The sequence below is a fragment of the Oryzias latipes genome, chromosome 17, assembly GCF_053564925.1.
Source record: "Oryzias latipes strain Hd-rR chromosome 17, Olatipes_Hd-rR_3.1".
Lineage (NCBI taxonomy): Eukaryota > Metazoa > Chordata > Actinopteri > Beloniformes > Adrianichthyidae > Oryzias > Oryzias latipes.
This window is the reverse complement of record NC_136253.1, coordinates 14,884,878-14,904,605: the sequence shown is the minus strand read 5'-3', so window position 1 is coordinate 14,904,605 and position 19,728 is coordinate 14,884,878. Positions and strand designations below refer to the sequence as shown.

The 19,728-nt window shown below is 44.2% G+C and overlaps 2 protein-coding genes across 19 annotated transcripts in view; one reads left to right on the top strand and one right to left on the bottom strand.

Annotated features, from left to right (window-relative positions):
• The window catches only part of LOC110013423 (uncharacterized), a 401,209-nt gene that overhangs the window by 111,966 nt on the left and 269,515 nt on the right, over positions 1-19,728 (top strand). The gene's annotated exons all lie outside the window — the stretch shown is intronic.
• LOC105358153 (uncharacterized) overlaps positions 1-19,728 on the bottom strand; it is a 150,421-nt gene that overhangs the window by 85,125 nt on the left and 45,568 nt on the right. For 5 of the 9 annotated variants that reach the window (XM_078934576.1, XM_023965638.2, XM_023965643.2 and 2 more), the window contains 2 exons: positions 17,310-17,573; positions 1,690-5,113 (listed from right to left, as the gene is read on the bottom strand). The exons of 2 other annotated variants lie outside the window; for them this stretch is intronic. In XM_078934576.1, coding sequence (XP_078790702.1) covers positions 3,690-5,113; positions 17,310-17,573 — 1,688 coding nt within the window. In that variant the 3' untranslated portion in view covers positions 1,690-3,689. Of the gene's footprint in view, positions 1-1,689; positions 5,114-5,525; positions 5,880-17,309; positions 17,574-19,728 lie in introns of those variants that run through there. 2 more of the 9 variants (XM_078934581.1, XM_078934578.1) reach the window with 2 other exon arrangements.

Below are 19,728 nucleotides of genomic sequence, written 5' to 3'. Positions count from 1 at the left end.
CACTGCCCTATACCCTTATAAAACCGTTTATAAAAATCTATTATGAAAGACATTCGGAAATACCATTTGGATTGAGGCACAGTAGGTTTATTTAACCTAAAAATGACCAAGTGCATCAGAGCCAACAACACGTGATGGCAGCAAAAAATGATCAGTGCACCATTCCAGTCCGATGTGTGGAAACATTTTGACTTAAGCAAAGACATGAGACCATAGAGTGTGGCAGAAGGTTTTAATAATGTTCCACTTGGATTATTTTTGATGAGGGAAAACAACAATGGACTGAACTTTATCAAAGTAAAATGTTAATGGATTTACCATTTATTCTTGTTTACTTGTTTGCTTGTTTACACATTTAATTTACGCTTGATTATCTTGTAAGAAATAAAAGGAATCTGGAAAATTTCACCTGCACTGTTCAGTACCAGGTATCCCTTGTGCTATCTTAGATGACCCCACCCTTGCATTGATGTGTTCTCCCTACCATGACAAAGGTGGAAAGATTTCATGTAATCCATGGACACCAGTGAAGATCACAAATCATTGAAGAAAAAAGGTTCAGCGCACTGTCTAGTGGGTCTAGATCAGTGTTTTTAAAAGATTCAAAAACTGTTTGATGTGTGTTCGTTGTTGTTTCGAGACGTTAAGAGGAGAAACTCTTTGTGCGCCAAGATGCTGTCACTTTAACCCAATGTATCATGGGAGATGTAGCACAATAACGGCCGGAGATCGCTTCTCTGAGCTTCATTGTTTTATTCACTTGTTCCACGGTCTGATATCGAATTCTGTGGAAAGCTACACCGCTAAAGACGAGCTTTAGCTGGTGTTTTTGTTAGAACTGAGCGACTTTATTAGCCTAATCGGAACAAGGAAGTGAAGACTTTAACCACTTCTGATTGGTCAGACTGATGACATGTGATCAAGCCTTCAAGAATGATTGGTGGAGACAGTTAAAGGTGCGGAACTTTTCAGAAAACAGCTTTAGTTGCAGCTAAGTGGTACCATCATTCTTATCAAAATGTCTGTAATAGAATCAAATAAACACAAAGAAAAAGTATTTTACGATCTTTTATATTCCTAATTTCTCAGTGTTTTATCAGGGTCTGTTTGGATGAACACAAAGCTGATATACTGGAGATGGTAAATGTCTTTAGATCAGTGAGGGCAATTTCCCACGGCACACTTGATCATCTCGCACACCGGTTGAAAAACACTGGTCTAGATGACCCAACTCCCAACGTTAAAGTGCCTAGGATAGCACAAGGGTTAATTATCACACTGGTTGAATATTTGGCTAAAGATGTCCTGGATCAATTTTAGGTCAGTGAATTAGATTCAACTATCAATCAGATCAGCAACCAAAACTTATGATAGGAATCAAATCCTTGTTAAAATGAATTTTTAGACCCTTAACCCTTGTTCTATCCTATGACCCCACCCTTACATTGACGTGTTCTCCCTACCATGACAAAGGGGGATAAAGGTGAAGAGGATTTCATGTAATCCATGGACACCAGTGAAGATCAGAAATCATTGAAGATCATCCCCACTGTCTAGTGGGGTCCAGATGACCCAACTCCCAATGTTGAAGTGCCTAGGATAGCACAAGGGTTGCTAGACGGTTATGATTCAACAAATGCTCAAGAAGTTTTGAAAACTAACAAATCAAAAGAATACAAAAAGAAATGCTTGGGATCAGTGTGCTTTATTTGGATATCTGCAATAAAACTTGAAAACTCTCTTAACAACAGACCACCATAATGTATAAATGTTTCATTAATAGGAAGTTATACATTTATTCAAAGTCAGATTTAAACACATTTAAGGTACATTTTAAATCTTTATCAGCAGTTAACTACAGCTATGTTTATATACATATTTTTAAACATTTCATGCAAAGATAGGCAAATGGTTTTTGCACCTTCAGACAAACATCATACTCTATTGGAGAATCTCACAATTACATGCAAAGGTAATCTATTACTAAAAATCTCCATGTGGCAAATACATCTTCCAACATTGTGAATCCTCCTGAATGCATCTGTTAGGGGTGTAATGGTACATGTAGTTGTATTGAACCATTTCGGTACGGCAATTTTGGTTTGGTTCACTTTTGTACAGTTTCAGTACTCCACCCCCACCCCACCCCCAAAATGTATAATCTTTGAGCTGAGGTGGAACTAATGTTAGCCATGAGTTTCCGCAAATACGCTATTGGGTAACAGAGGTGACAGTAAGGCATGTGAACAGTATCAACATGGCTAATGCAGATGTGAGACACTTTGGCTTTGTTGTGAGCATCAATGAAGGGAAAAGACAGTTGGACAAGTCGAATGCTGTGTGTCGACATTGTTGCACAAAAATAGCGTATACACCCAACACACTTTAATGACATCACACGACTGTAAAAATCAGGTCTACAAGAAAAAAAGTGTGCAAGTAAAAAAAAAAAAAACTACTTGTTTTTCAGGCCAGTGTTAATTATCCAAAGTTTTTGGTTCCTGGCAGCTTATAGTTGTATTATTTTATCTAACAGATCACCTACATAGGTTTACTTTATTCATTGTTATATGTTGTTTCTCTTTCGGCTTTTCCCATCAGGGGTCGCCACAGCGAACGAGTCGCATGGTTTATTTGGCAATGTTTTATGCCGGATGCCCTTCCTGATGCAACCCTCTCAAAGCAACCGGACTTGGGACCGGCACAGAAGCAGAGAAGGAAACAGGGAGTCGAACCCAGGTTTCACGGACGGAAGGCACCGCAAACCAGCACGAGCTAAACCGGCTCCCACTTTATTCATTGTTATATAAAACCAATAAATGCATTTTGCAAGAATTTTTTTTTGACTTTTTTGTCACAAAAAAAAACAAACAGAAAATGTACCGAACCGAGCCCTATGAAATACTGAACCGAACCGAAATGAGATTTTAGCGTACCGTTACATCCCTAGTATCTACTGCATTGAAATATTTTTAATTTATTTGACAAAAACATGGTGCCATTTTAATATTTTTGCTTTATTCAGAATAGTCTGAATATCCAGGAAAACTATTCTTTTAAATAAAAATATGGGTTCTTGGATGTGTGAACTGTTGCATTCATGGTAAAAAACATGAGTTTGATCAAAGATTTTACATAATTTACAACATAAAATCTTCCCAATGGTGCGATTTCATCATGTGTTCTATTATAGGCAGTTAAGGAAGAGAATGCAAAAACGAATGACACCTTTTACCAGTTTGGGTGTTCATGTAGTCAGCTAACTCTTGTGCTATCTTATGGGGTCCAGATGACCCCACCCTTACATTGACATGTTATTCCTACCATGACACAGGTGGATTAAGGTGAAGAGGATTTGAAGTGTTTTGGTTTACTACATGTGGCGTTTTACTACTGTGTGGGTTTTCATGTGGGCACATAATGAACTACTTCGCGTATAACATTCTTGACAAACTTTACAAGAATAAAGGCTTTAACCTGTGTGAGTTTTCATGACAGGTCAAATATCTCAAGGAGACAAAAAACGTACAAATTTCACATGGAGATATGTAAGTTCTTATGTGGGCTTTTAATTTAGTACTTTGAGAAAAGTTTTTTTTCACATACTTTCGCATGTGTGAGTCCTCATGTGGGCCTTTAAGGCACTGCTTTGCATGAAACCCTTCTGACAGTTTACAAGTAAAAGGTCTTTAACATATGTGATTTCTCATGTGTAAGGTCAAACTATTTGCATGTATGAAGGTTTTCCTACAAATGTCACAGGAATAAGGCCTCTCACCTGTGTGAATTCTCATGTGAACATTTAAGCAAGAATGTTGAGTAAAACATTTTTTACAGACTTTACAAGAATAAGGCTTTTCACCTGTGTGAGTCCTCATGTGGACCTTTAAGTCTCTACTTTGCATGAAACCCTTTTGACATAGTTTACAAGAATAAGGCCTCTCACCTGTGTGAATTTTCATGTGAACATTTAAGCAAGAATGTTGAGTAAAACATTTTTGACAAACCTTACAAGAATAAGGCCTTTCACCCGTGTGAATTCTCATATGACAAGTCAAATTTCTTAAGGAGACAAAACGTTTCTTACAAATATCACACGAAAAAAGCTTCTCAGCTGTGTGAGTTCTTATGTGGGTTTTTAAGTCACTACCTGTAGTGAAACTTTTTCCACATACTTCACAAGAATAAGGCCTTTCACCTGTGTGAGTTCTCATATGACAGGTCAATCCACCTGAATTGATGAAACCTTTGTTACAAATCTCACAGGAAAAAGGCCTTTCTCCTGTGTGAATTCTCATGTGGATTTTCAAGTCACTACCTCTAGTGAAACTTTTTCCACATACTTCACAAGTGAAAGGCCTCTCACGCGTGTGAGTCCTCATGTGAGCCTTTAAGGGACTGCTTTCCATGAAACCCTTCTGACATAGTTTACAAGTAAAAGGCCTTTCACCAGTGTGAATTCTCATGTGGATTTTCAAGTCACTGCCTTTAGTGTAAATTTTTCCACAAACTTCACAAGTGAAAGGACTTTCACCTGTGTGAGTTCTCATATGATAGGTCAAATTTCTCAAGGAGACGAGAACCTTCTTACAAATTTCACACGAAAAGAGCTTCTCACCTGTGTGAATTCTCATGTGAACATTTAAGGAAGAATTCTGAGTAAAACTTTTTTCACAGACTTTACAAGAATAAGGCCTTTCCGACGTGTGTATTGAATCACTATGTTGAGGTAAAATGTTTCCACATGTGTCACAGGAATATGACTGACATAAGACAGCTGGACTCTCCTTCACATGAGAATCTGAAGGAGAATCCAGCTGGACAGTCACAGCATCGCTGTTTCTGATCTGAGTGTTTGCTTCCAGAACTGGGTTCTCAATTGGTTCTGGTTTGGAGTCCATGTTTTCCTGATCATCCTCAGTGACCATGAAATCATAATTTTCCTGCTTCAGTTCCAGCTCCTCTCCTTCCTCACCGATGCAGACCTCCTCCCACTCCTCCTTTATCAGTGGAAGCTCTGGTTTCTCTTCATCCAGGCTGGAGCTCCTCTCCTGCTTCCAGAGAAGCTGCTCATCATCAGTCTCCTCCTTACAGATGTTTTTCTCTGAGAGGTCTGCAGGAACAAAGATTCAGGAGGAAAAAAACATCTGAAACATTAGATAATATGCCCTTATTTCCTTTACGACATAAAACATCAATGTATGCAATTTAATAATCACAGCATTTATTCCTATTTTCCACAGCTTTGTTTCATAACAGATGCTCTAACATAATTAACACAAACAGTCACACGGAAAAGAAAGAGCAGCTCCTATAAAGAAGAACCAAACTGTTGTTCCATAAAATGTTTCTCATCTAAATGAACTCAAACATTTACACGATAACCTCTTTCATTTATGGACTGTTTTCTTGGCCATTTTGTTCTTTTTTCTTGTAAAAGTCGTTTCTTAAAGATTGTAAATGAAGCTGCTGTGTGTAATCAGTCCATCTCTGTGTAAATAGAGCTAAAAAGCTGAGCTTCAGACCTTTTGCCATGTTGTGCAGGAACAACCAGGCGTGGCTCATTTGCGGAGCGTGATGTGTGTAGGGGTACAGAGGTGCAGAGAAGCTGGTGGAGTCCACCACTCTGTAAATGACTGTCAAGAGTTTGGATCTGATGTGGACAGCTAAAGAAAGCCAGTAAGACTTAAATAGAGGACTGTCAGGATTTTTTTTTAAAACAAAAAAAGTCATACAGCTACATTTTGGAACATTGTCAGAGTTTAACCACAGAAAGTGCAGCTAAGAACTTAACACTGAGAGGACAAACAACAGCAGACTACAGAGGTGGAAAAGGTCAAACAAAAGATGTATGGGGACTTGTGAGACAGTTTGTCTCAACTGAAGGGGGAAGAGGTGTATCTGTACCCATCTGGAAGGAAGAGAAATATAGATGGAAGAATATAAAGCAGGTTACAGTGATCAAAAATATTTAGATATATAGTTGATATATCTAAAAAAATATAACAAAATTTGGATCATTTACTTTTGATGAAAATCAAAAGTAAATGAATATACATTTAAATGTACTCCTAATCAAAAGAAGACATGTTTGTAGTTATACATACAGTAAATTACATTTTTTTATTTGATTTGAAATGGTTTATTTCAAGCAACTAAATAAGTACAATACACTAAAACAATACAATCATCAGTTACACATTCATACAATGATGAATCAATCTTAGGATAATTAGACATATTAATAAATATTGCTTGAACAGGAGTGGGAGGAGGCAAACTTAGATAATCCCACCCCTATTCTACCGTAACAATTTTATTACATGATTTATCATTATCTGGTTCCTAGCTTTTATCAGACAGAATTAAGAAACCTGAAATATCAATTAAGCACATGTAGCCAAGTGGACAAAAATGTAGGTACAAGGTTATGCCACTAGGTGGCGCTTCCTGAATTTTCAAGGACCAGTTCAACAAGGAAAGAGTGTACTCTGAAGAAGGAAAAATGGTCGGACCCTTATTTGACAGTTATTTTGATCTGCGGATTGAAACCTGACGTGAAGAGCCGTTGACAGACGTCAAGAGGGTTAACAAACATAAAAAGCTAAAAAAAGAAGTGTGTTGAATGTAATTGTTGTAAATAATATTCAGTTTTAATATATTTGATGAAATTAGTAATTTGATTTGTACAACTGTCGCTGCATTTTACGTGTGTTTTATAGCAGTGCTCGACTGAGTTAATGTGGCTGGTGTTCAACTTCGACGTCATCTCTGTTACAGTTCAGGCCAAAGAGCACCTGCTGTAGTTATTCTTGTGTACTCTTTTTCTTAAATTTGATGATTTTCTCTGTTTTTGTTTTGTTTACACTTGTTTTCTTTCGTAATTTTGGAAGATCGGAAAGTAACTGGCTAAAAGAACCATCTAGATGGCATAATAGATTCACATTTTGTTTTATTTTTTATCTTCCTGATTACCATTTTTTTAAATGTGAAATCCTGAGTTACATTTTTGTTTTGGAATAAAGAACCCAAAGACAGTTTTATGTCCTATGCAGGCTTGAATTCACCAGGCTACACACATGACGAAGATGAATAACTTAAATTATTATGTAAAAAAATAACTTATCAAAATCCACATGGCAAACAAATGCAGATAATTTATCCAAAATATATGCAGATTATGTTACTTATAAAAGTCATGCATATGATTAATATAAATAATACAATAATCAGTAAAATGGACATAACACTGTTTCAAATATTTTCTTAGCAAAATTTGATCAAGTATCAAAAGTTAAAATACGTGCAAAATTATGTTACATCAGTACGGAGCCCGTGTCCTGACATTAAGATATTAAAATATATCTTGTTCCCACATATTAATATCTCGTTCGCACGAAATACTATTCCGTTCCCACAAGATACTATTGCTTTCCCTCATAATACTATTCCGTTCCCTCGAAATGATTAACAGCGAACGCAATAATTATTTTGTTCGAAAGCAATAATTAATCCGTTCGAAGGCAATAATTATTCACGTAATAAATCATTCACCCGGATATGCTCTCTGTACGCCGGCAAAAGCTGCTTTCAGCGGTAACTTCCGTGTCTCTGTGACCCACATTCGTTCAAAAAAGGAACATGAAAAACAAAAATGATCACTTTATTACTGTCTCAATGAATATAAGAAAAATATCAAAAGATTTATGATAACTAGGCTGCTTTGTCATACGATAGCTCCTGCTAGGCTACTACTAGCTCCGCCGCAGAGCTCTCTGATGTATGCCGGCATTTGGGCAACTGGCTGGTCGGTAAACAGACAGACAGCTGATATTGTAGTTTAGGGTCCAATAGGAATAATAATATTCAGGACTTGTCTTTTATTAACTTTAGCAGTCAGCCGCTTACATTCGAAGGCTATTAGGCTACATGCTAACTGACTAGCCGATCATTTATCCTGTTATTAATTTACGTCATAGATTTACAGCAGATACCTTCACATTTCTGTCTGTGTGTGTCTCATTACATTGCATTGAAGATACGGATGTCACGTGGGGGGGGGGGCTCGAGAGCCGGTAGGACCCAAATGCAGAGACGGGAGGCCAACGGGTTCAGGACTAAGGGGTTTAATCTTGTTTAGTCTTGTTTTAACAAGACAAAAACTCACTGTGGCTTGGCGAGGGACATGGAACGAGGACGCTAAGACATGAAGACGTGAACACCATGACAAAAGCTAATGGACCAGCCCAAGAGGAAGGGAGAGACGAGACTTAAATACAGGCAGGGGAGACAAGAACCTGATCAGGACAGATTGGGACAAAGGAAGTAAAACTCAAAAAACATGACAAGACAGGAAACCTTTCAAAATAAAACAGGAAACAGAACCAAACAAGACAGAACAAGAACTAAAGCAAAAACCAAGACACAACAAACTCAAACCATGACAGTACCCCCCCCTCAAGGAACCGCTCCGAGGTTCCAACTGTCAACCAAGGAGGACGGGGCCTGTGAGACAAACGTAGATAGGCACCAGAGTACAGGGAGGCCGGGCTTGGCACACCAACAAGGCCGAGAAGAGTCGAGAGGACGGCCAGGGGTCCGCGCCGTCCGGCGAGGCGGGTCCGGAGGACGGCCGGGGGGCCGAGCCGTCCGGCGAGGCGGGTTCGGAGGACGGCCGGTGGGCCGAGTGGTCCGGCGAGGCAGGTCCGGGGGACGGCCGGGGGGGCGAGCGGTCCGGCAAGGCAGATCCGGCCTGGAGGCAGGCGTGGAGGCAGTCGTGGAGTCAGGCGTGGAGTCAGGCGTGGAGTCAGGCTTGGAGTCAGGTGTGGAGTCAGGCGGGCGGTCAGGCGTGGAGTCAGGTGGCCGGTCAGGCGTGGAGTCAGCAGGCCGGTCAGGCGTGGAGTCAGCAGGCCGGTCCGGCCTGGAGACAGCAGGCCGGTCCGGCGTGGAGTCGACTGGAGGGTCAGGCGTGGAGTCAGCCGGCGTGTCAGGCGTGGAGTTAGCCGGCGTGTCAGGCGTGGAATCAGCTGGACAGTCAGGCGTGGAGTCAGCTGGACGGTCAGGCGTGGAGTTAACTGGAAGGTCAGGCGTAGACTCAGCCGGCGGGTCAGGCGTGGAGTCAGCCGGCGGGTCAGGCGGGGAGTCAGCCGGCGGGTCAGGCGTGGAGTCAGCCGGCGGGTCAGGCGTGAAAACAGCAGGCCGGTCAGACGTGGAGTCGGCCGGCGGGTCAGGCGTGGAGTCGGCCGGCGGGTAAGGCGTAAAGTCAGCCGGCGGGTCGGGCCAGCGGTCGGCCGGCGGGTCGGGCCAGCGGTCGGCCGGCGGGTCGGGCCAGCGGTCGGCCAGCGGGTCGGGCCAGCAGTCGGCCGGCGGGTCGGGCCAGCAGTCGGCCGGCGGGTCGGTCCAGCAGTCGGCCGGCGTGGAGTCGACTGGAGGGTCAGGCGTGGAGTCAGCTGGAAGGAAAGGTGTGGAGTCAGCTGGAAGGCCAGGCGTGGAGTCAGCTGGAAGGTCAGGCGTGGAGTCAGCCGGCGTGTCAGGCGTGGAGTCAGCTGGACAGTCAGGCGTGGAGTCAGCTGGACAGTCAGGCGTGGAGTCAGCTGGACGGTCAGGCGTGGAGTTAACTGGAAGGTCAGGCGTAGAGTCAGCCGGCGGGTCAGGCGTGGAGTCAGCCGGCGGGTCAGGCGTGGAGTCAGCCGGCGAGTCAGGCGTGGAGTCAGCCGGCGAGTCAGGCGTGGAGTCAGCCGGCGAGTCAGGCGTGGAGTCAGCCGGCGAGTCAGGCGTGGAGTCAGCCGGCGGGTCAGACGTGGAGTCGGCCGGCGGGTCAGGCTTGGAGTCGGCCGGTGGGTAAGGCGTAAAGTCAGCCGGCGGGTCGGGCCAGAAGTCAGCCGGCGGGTCGGGCCAGCGGTCGGCCGGCGGGTCGGGCCAGCGGTCGGCCGGCGGGTCGGGCCAGCGGTCGGCCGGCGGGTCGGGCCAGCAGTCGGCCGGCGGGTCGGGCCAGCAGTCGGCCGGCGGGTCGGGCCAGCAGTCGGCCGGCGGGTCGGGCCAGCAGTCGGCCGGCAGGTCAGGCATGCCATTGGAAGCAGGGACTGGTCGGGGTGCAGGCGGCACCCCCCTGGGAGCCGGGATGGGTCGAGGTGCGTCCGGGACCACCACTGGACGAGGTTGTGGTGCGTCATGACCTCATCACCGCACCTTTTTTTTACGTTTTGCATATGTTGCGTGATTGGAACTATAATAAACACATTAAACGCATTCATCTTTGCTGATAATTTCCTTTTTCTGCTAGTCCTGTGTTCAGACTTTCCTTCTTTCTTTCAGACTGTTCTCTCCTTTTGTCCGACCGCGCCTGTCACTCTCTCTCGTAGGCGCGCGCTCTCACTGTCCGCCTCTGCGCTGCACGTGACACGCGGCTCCCTTTACAGTTACACAAACAGGCGCATGCTTTCAGAAGCACACATCCTCATTCTACAACAGAAGTTTCCGTCTCGCAAGGAAATACGACAAATTTACTGCTTTCTAATTATTCATTTCCATTGTAATCATTTCCATTACAAGCTGCGTGCGTTCTTAAGTGCGCGACACGGCCCCCCACCGGAGGATTTTGTGTTGGGGGGGGGGTATTACTGTTCTCCTTCACTCTGTAACACTAAACATGAACGCTCTGTTAGATTTCCATGAATATCACTACAAGTTTTGTTTGGGAACTATTTTTTGCAGCGTAACGTTACGTGTCTGTATAAACAACGGCGGAGCCTCCTGCCCTTTGTTTTTCATGGGTGTCAGGCTTCACGGCTACCGGAAAGGTGACAGTGTCTGCAGTCTGCTTATTACTGGGCAATACATAATATTTTGAGAAGATGTCTGTACCAGAGTGCACAGGTGAAACTTGCGTGCAGCTCCAGAGCGATCCGCTGCAGAAGAATCAACGCACACCCCCAACACACGTGTGCGCACCTTCCTACTATTCCTACACAAGACACTCCGCGCTTACACACACCGTCAATCTACAACACCTATAGTTAGTTCACAAGTTAGATATGTAGTTGTTAGTTGTTACTGTTATTTGTTGATAAAGAATACTGTGTTCTAATTGTATTTATTTCTGATGCGGCCGCCGGGGGATTTTGTGTGTTTTGCTTTTTTTTTTTTTTTGGGGTGGGGGCTGCGGTTAACCGCGACAACGCGCCCCCTGGTGGTTCATCACCGCGGTGATCAAAAATTCAAAAGGATCAAAATCTGAAAGGAATCAGAGATGGGCAGGTTAACTAATGTCACCATTGGCTAATAAATCTGTCAATCAAACCCATCAGCAAAACAGGCATGCTCGCTTTCATCCAATTGAATGGTCTCTTAAGGCCCGTACACACCGTGAAGAATATTCGCCAGACGTTATTCGCCAGCATTTTTCAACATGTTTTTTTGTGTTCACACCCAGGCGATTTTCGCTGACGATGATCCGAGCGAACATGCAATTTCATTCCCTGACATTAGATAGCGCTTAATGTAAAACAGAAATACTCCTGTACACAAGGTGGTGCTGCGCAACTTTACGCTTCTTAAAGTCGCTTTTCACTCAGAAGAAGAGAGCAAGTATTTATGCGCTTGTCAGCGCTTGTCAGAATCATACAAAGAAAACATGAATATTTCAAGCACCAGTTGCTCCAACTGAGTCATCCAACACCAGTCTATATGTTTTTGATTCTTTTTATTTGTCTGAATTAAATTAATATATATCTTTTACAGAACGATTGGTGTATGTTTAGTCTGTTTTAATGTTATAAAGTTCTTTTTACAATCTTTATGCTTTGTAGTTTTTGTGGTAAAAACTGTCTTCACTTTAGTTGAGGTGCTGCAAAACAATTAATAAACTGTTAACAAAGTTAATTAATACATTTGTAAAGCTTATAAGCAGTTTAGTAATATGGATTTAGAAGACAATGGTCTGACTTTAAATGTTAATAAATCTTATTATTTTGCAAGACATCTATAATGCTAATAAATATCTTTAATTTGTTAAGTTAGTTAATAAAACTTATAAGCTTATGAACACTTAGGCTTGTGTCAGACATCTCTAATGCTAATACATATATTACTAGAACCCCAAACAATAAAAAAACTTCTTAATTTGTTAACAAAGGTTGTTAATAAATCTTATTAAGCTTATTAACACTGACACATTTGTTAGGCACCTATAATGCCAATAAATGCATCATTAGCATCTTAAAAACATCCTAATAATAATGCTTGTAATTGTGTTAACTAAGGAATTTAATAAACCTTATTAGACTAAAGGCCTGTTCACACCGGGACGAATTTCGCCGGCGATTTTCGCCGACGTTTAACGCCTCGTGACTAAACAAAGGGCACCAACGAGAGTGTGCACACCGACGCGAAAAAACGCCAGGCGTTAAAGCGTCAAAAAAAAAAAACGCCTCGGGTTCGTTTTTTTTTTTCGACGCGTCAGCAGGCCGGTCCGGCGTGGAGTCGACTGGAGGGTCAGGCGTGGAGTCAGCCGGCGTGTCAGGCGTGGAGTTAGCCGGCGTGTCAGGCGTGGAATCAGCTGGACAGTCAGGCGTGGAGTCAGCTGGACGGTCAGGCGTGGAGTTAACTGGAAGGTCAGGCGTAGACTCAGCCGGCGGGTCAGGCGTGGAGTCAGCCGGCGGGTCAGGCGGGGAGTCAGCCGGCGGGTCAGGCGTGGAGTCAGCCGGCGGGTCAGGCGGGGAGTCAGCCGGCGGGTCAGGCGTGGAGTCAGCCGGCGGGTCAGGCGTGAAAACAGCAGGCCGGTCAGACGTGGAGTCGGCCGGCGGGTCAGGCGTGGAGTCGGCCGGCGGGTAAGGCGTAAAGTCAGCCGGCGGGTCGGGCCAGCGGTCGGCCGGCGGGTCGGGCCAGCGGTCGGCCGGCGGGTCGGGCCAGCGGTCGGCCAGCGGGTCGGGCCAGCAGTCGGCCGGCGGGTCGGGCCAGCAGTCGGCCGGCGGGTCGGTCCAGCAGTCGGCCGGCGTGGAGTCGACTGGAGGGTCAGGCGTGGAGTCAGCTGGAAGGAAAGGTGTGGAGTCAGCTGGAAGGCCAGGCGTGGAGTCAGCTGGAAGGTCAGGCGTGGAGTCAGCCGGCGTGTCAGGCGTGGAGTCAGCTGGACAGTCAGGCGTGGAGTCAGCTGGACAGTCAGGCGTGGAGTCAGCTGGACGGTCAGGCGTGGAGTTAACTGGAAGGTCAGGCGTAGAGTCAGCCGGCGGGTCAGGCGTGGAGTCAGCCGGCGGGTCAGGCGTGGAGTCAGCCGGCGAGTCAGGCGTGGAGTCAGCCGGCGAGTCAGGCGTGGAGTCAGCCGGCGAGTCAGGCGTGGAGTCAGCCGGCGAGTCAGGCGTGGAGTCAGCCGGCGGGTCAGACGTGGAGTCGGCCGGCGGGTCAGGCTTGGAGTCGGCCGGTGGGTAAGGCGTAAAGTCAGCCGGCGGGTCGGGCCAGAAGTCAGCCGGCGGGTCGGGCCAGCGGTCGGCCGGCGGGTCGGGCCAGCGGTCGGCCGGCGGGTCGGGCCAGCAGTCGGCCGGCGGGTCGGGCCAGCAGTCGGCCGGCGGGTCGGGCCAGCAGTCGGCCGGCGGGTCGGGCCAGCAGTCGGCCGGCAGGTCAGGCATGCCATTGGAAGCAGGGACTGGTCGGGGTGCAGGCGGCACCCCCCTGGGAGCCGGGATGGGTCGAGGTGCGTCCGGGACCACCACTGGACGAGGTTGTGGTGCGTCATGACCTCATCACCGCACCTTTTTTTTACGTTTTGCATATGTTGCGTGATTGGAACTATAATAAACACATTAAACGCATTCATCTTTGCTGATAATTTCCTTTTTCTGCTAGTCCTGTGTTCAGACTTTCCTTCTTTCTTTCAGACTGTTCTCTCCTTTTGTCCGACCGCGCCTGTCACTCTCTCTCGTAGGCGCGCGCTCTCACTGTCCGCCTCTGCGCTGCACGTGACACGCGGCTCCCTTTACAGTTACACAAACAGGCGCATGCTTTCAGAAGCACACATCCTCATTCTACAACAGAAGTTTCCGTCTCGCAAGGAAATACGACAAATTTACTGCTTTCTAATTATTCATTTCCATTGTAATCATTTCCATTACAAGCTGCGTGCGTTCTTAAGTGCGCGACACGGCCCCCCACCGGAGGATTTTGTGTTGGGGGGGGGGTATTACTGTTCTCCTTCACTCTGTAACACTAAACATGAACGCTCTGTTAGATTTCCATGAATATCACTACAAGTTTTGTTTGGGAACTATTTTTTGCAGCGTAACGTTACGTGTCTGTATAAACAACGGCGGAGCCTCCTGCCCTTTGTTTTTCATGGGTGTCAGGCTTCACGGCTACCGGAAAGGTGACAGTGTCTGCAGTCTGCTTATTACTGGGCAATACATAATATTTTGAGAAGATGTCTGTACCAGAGTGCACAGGTGAAACTTGCGTGCAGCTCCAGAGCGATCCGCTGCAGAAGAATCAACGCACACCCCCAACACACGTGTGCGCACCTTCCTACTATTCCTACACAAGACACTCCGCGCTTACACACACCGTCAATCTACAACACCTATAGTTAGTTCACAAGTTAGATATGTAGTTGTTAGTTGTTACTGTTATTTGTTGATAAAGAATACTGTGTTCTAATTGTATTTATTTCTGATGCGGCCGCCGGGGGATTTTGTGTGTTTTGCTTTTTTTTTTTTTTTGGGGTGGGGGCTGCGGTTAACCGCGACAACGCGCCCCCTGGTGGTTCATCACCGCGGTGATCAAAAATTCAAAAGGATCAAAATCTGAAAGGAATCAGAGATGGGCAGGTTAACTAATGTCACCATTGGCTAATAAATCTGTCAATCAAACCCATCAGCAAAACAGGCATGCTCGCTTTCATCCAATTGAATGGTCTCTTAAGGCCCGTACACACCGTGAAGAATATTCGCCAGACGTTATTCGCCAGCATTTTTCAACATGTTTTTTTGTGTTCACACCCAGGCGATTTTCGCTGACGATGATCCGAGCGAACATGCAATTTCATTCCCTGACATTAGATAGCGCTTAATGTAAAACAGAAATACTCCTGTACACAAGGTGGTGCTGCGCAACTTTACGCTTCTTAAAGTCGCTTTTCACTCAGAAGAAGAGAGCAAGTATTTATGCGCTTGTCAGCGCTTGTCAGAATCATACAAAGAAAACATGAATATTTCAAGCACCAGTTGCTCCAACTGAGTCATCCAACACCAGTCTATATGTTTTTGATTCTTTTTATTTGTCTGAATTAAATTAATATATATCTTTTACAGAACGATTGGTGTATGTTTAGTCTGTTTTAATGTTATAAAGTTCTTTTTACAATCTTTATGCTTTGTAGTTTTTGTGGTAAAAACTGTCTTCACTTTAGTTGAGGTGCTGCAAAACAATTAATAAACTGTTAACAAAGTTAATTAATACATTTGTAAAGCTTATAAGCAGTTTAGTAATATGGATTTAGAAGACAATGGTCTGACTTTAAATGTTAATAAATCTTATTATTTTGCAAGACATCTATAATGCTAATAAATATCTTTAATTTGTTAAGTTAGTTAATAAAACTTATAAGCTTATGAACACTTAGGCTTGTGTCAGACATCTCTAATGCTAATACATATATTACTAGAACCCCAAACAATAAAAAAACTTCTTAATTTGTTAACAAAGGTTGTTAATAAATCTTATTAAGCTTATTAACACTGACACATTTGTTAGGCACCTATAATGCCAATAAATGCATCATTAGCATCTTAAAAACATCCTAATAATAATGCTTGTAATTGTGTTAACTAAGGAATTTAATAAACCTTATTAGACTAAAGGCCTGTTCACACCGGGACGAATTTCGCCGGCGATTTTCGCCGACGTTTAACGCCTCGTGACTAAACAAAGGGCACCAACGAGAGTGTGCACACCGACGCGAAAAAACGCCAGGCGTTAAAGCGTCAAAAAAAAAAAACGCCTCGGGTTCGTTTTTTTTTTTCGACGCGTCGCGTCGAAATCTACTCGACCAATGAGAATGGCGCTTTTGCTCACGTGTCTGGAGCTTCTGAAGTTACAGTAAAACACAACTTGGGGGCGCTCAAACACAAAACTGCCTTGCTGAGCACACATACCAGCGAAGAAGATAGACGCCAAGTAGCGTCTACACACAGCCGCGAAGTAATAATGACGGACATTCTAAAATATCCCCGAACCAAGCACCAGTTGGAGCTACTGGTGCTTGAAATATTCATGTTTTCTTTGTTTGATTCTGACAAGCGTGTAAATACTTGCTCTCTTCTTCTGAGTGAAAAGCGACTTTCAGAAGCGTAAAGTTGCGCAGCGCCACCTTGTGTACAGGAGTATTTCTGTTTTACATTAAGCGCCATCTAATGTCTGGGAATGAAATTGCATGTTCACTCCACTCATCGTCAGCGAAAATCGCCTGGGTGTGAACACAAAAAACGTGGCGAAAAACGCTGGCGAATAACGCCTGGCGAATATTCGTCCCGGTGTGTACGGGCCTTTATTGTACTAATAAATGTCTTACTAACACCCTATAAATTCATTTATAATGCTTGTTAATGTGTTAACAAAGCTTGTTAAGGAATCTTAATATAAAGTGTTACCGCAACTTGTGTTTTTTAGTCCGGAAAATACGGTAGTTACCATAATTCCTTTCTATTTAATGAATAACTGCAGCTTTCTAGCTTTATTCTAATGTAATTGATCAGACACAACTGAATCAAAAAGGTAAAATGTTAAGATAGGTAGAGTAAGGTAGACTGTTAAGTGTGGGCGGCCGTGGTACGTGGGCGGCCGTGGTGCAGGGGTAGGGCGCTCGACCCATGATCGTTATATTGCAGGTTGGTATTCCCGCCTTGCACGCCCATGTGTCGAAGTGTCCTTGGGCAAGACATTGAACCCATCCTTGCCTCTGGTGGGAGGTTGGCACCAGTGTTCGGCAGAGGAGCCGCCGCCAGTGTGTGAGTGTGTTCACACTGGTTGAAAAACAATGCTGTAAAGCGCTTTGGGCCTTCGAAAGAAGGTAGAAAGCGCTATATAAGTATACGCCATTTACCATTTACCAAGATCCATAGACATACTGGTTAATGCAGTAAACCAGTTCAAGATGCTCAAGCATGTCAAATTTATAAGATTAGGAAACTCCTCCACACTCACAGAGGAGCTGCTCAGGCTGGGGAGTACAGAGTCACTGACAGCAGCAGAAAACAGGGACTTTTCTCCTCCTTTGATTTGTTTCTTAGGAATAAAAAACATTCTTAGAACAGTTACAGTTTACTTACCTATTCGTTCCAGCTTTATGACAGGAAACATGGTGATCTTCATCTGGCGATGCTGATGATCCAACAAATCAGACTTGAACTCCATCTTCACATCAGTCTCCTGATTCAGGAGCAGCTGCTCTCCCTCCTGGTTACTGCAGAGTTCCTCTGGTTCTTCTTTAATCTGTAGAGGTTCTGGTTCTGCTTGGTCCAGACTGGAATGTCTCTCCCGTTTATGGAGGTGCCATTTATTCTCATCATCACACAGATGTTGATGTTGAACATCTGGGGGTAGAAGACACAGAAAGATAATGCTTAAAAAAAAAAAGAGCGATGCATACTCACAGAGTTTACTGCTTCACCAACAAAAATGATATTAAATAGATCACAATTTTAAGTTGCAAAGAACGTAAATTAAACAAAGCCACCTCATTAGCATTTTAGCTGTTGTATACACAGACACAAAATGCATTATTTAACAAATTTAAGACAATGAATAATACACAAAATATAAGCTAAGCTACATGTGATAAATTTATAGAAAATCCACTTTTTTTTTCAAAACGTCAGTTTCAGACAACTCGGAAAAAGTAAACTTTTGGACGTCCTTAGCAACGGTGGTTGTTTGCTGACTACGCCCACATTCCTTATTTGTCCATACAGCGGGACAAAAAACATATTTCTAATCGAGCTATTGACATGAAATTTTCACCAGATGTCGGCATCAACCCAAGTAATAGGGTTGGGCGATGTCCCTTAAATTGGCCGTTGACGATGTTTGCTGTCAAACATCGGGATGGACGATGACATCGCCTGGGGGGTATTTTTACATTTTCGTTCTTATATAACTGCTATTCGTTATTTTGCTTTTTTCATTTTATTTCCCAACTAATGGTTAATCCGCGATGATCCAGTATAAACTGAGGGAAGTGACTTTAACAGAAAAAGTAACAAACAAAATAGAAAGAAGTAGTCCGCTCCCGCACTTAACTAGTGAAGTGGACCGGCGGAGCGCGGACTTACAGCTTTGTGTTTGATGGGAAGGGGGGGGGGGGGGGGGGGGTACATGAGCGGTATGTGTGGGAGATTTAGGACTGCGATCCGTCCCGCAGCTCTAGGGGTACGAGCTATCAAACTCAGAACCGGGTCTAAAAGTGTGTGAGTCTGAGCACAACTCGGATCGTCAGCAGACACAGCGGTTTGAGCATCAAAGCAGAAATGTCACTCAGTCCTTAGAAAACATTCAAACAATCACGTGGATTTGTGTTTCCAGTCGTGTCCCGACTAAATAAAGGCTGATGTTATTCACAGGATGCAGCGCCACCCAAAGCTAACGTTGTTAGCCCGTGTTAGCATACTGCTAATCCTGGCTACGTTCAGAAAAAGCACTGACCACACCGATTAAAATTCAAATGATGAGCGAACAGGTGTTTCATAATAACCGTAACATTATTAAAAGCACGTTTAGAAGATCATCTCGTATTTTACCGAGCTGACATGTCAATATATATAGCCGCTCGGCGCTGTTATCGTTTTGTATTGAATTGTTACATTCAATAAAGTTGGGGAAAAAAGCCGCTCGGCGGAAGTTGTATCCCCTTCCGGTTTTCAAACTGGGCATGTGCGAATGATTTATTCCGACCGAAATTGTGACCTTAGTGAACGTTTTTATATTCTGAAAACATTTTTTTGGGCCCATCTACACGGTTGGATTCTAATCCGACCATTGATCCCATCAGGATATTTTGTACATGTAACCGCGGCTTATGGTGTCGACGCGCAACGTGGCGGGGGCGTGGCATCACGATGGTGGTCTCTCCATCGGGATGTCAGTCACCCATCACGATGGACGATGATATCGTCCATCGGCACAACCCTACCAAGTAATGCACACATAGAAAGAAATCCAAACATTTATGTCCATAAATGAAGTTATGAGTAATAAAGTGAAATGGCACAGGGAATAAGTATTGAACACATGAAGAAAAGGAGGGGTAAAAAGGTCTGGCAAGCCAAGAAAACAGCTGGAGTTTGTCAGTATTCAGAAGGTTAACCTGCCCCCTATTAATGCAAAGTAATATCAGCTGGTATAGTTCTGATTGATGCCTTTTAAAAAGGTTTCTCACCAGCAAGTTGTTAGACAAGAAGCATTGCATGATGGGTAAAAGCAAAGAGCTGTCCAAAGACCTACGCAACCTTGTTGTTGCAAAACACACTGAAGGCATTGGTTACAGGCGCATTTCTAAACTTGTGGAAGTTTAGATTTATTTATTTTATTTCCCAAATAATGACTCATCTGCGATGATCCAGTCTAAACTGAAAAAAGGGGATCATGAATACAAAGAATGCATTAGAAAAATACTAAACTTTAACAAACAGACTAAACTAAACTGATATTCCTGCCCTTAGACCCCCCCCCCCCCCCCTTCACGGTAAGGAA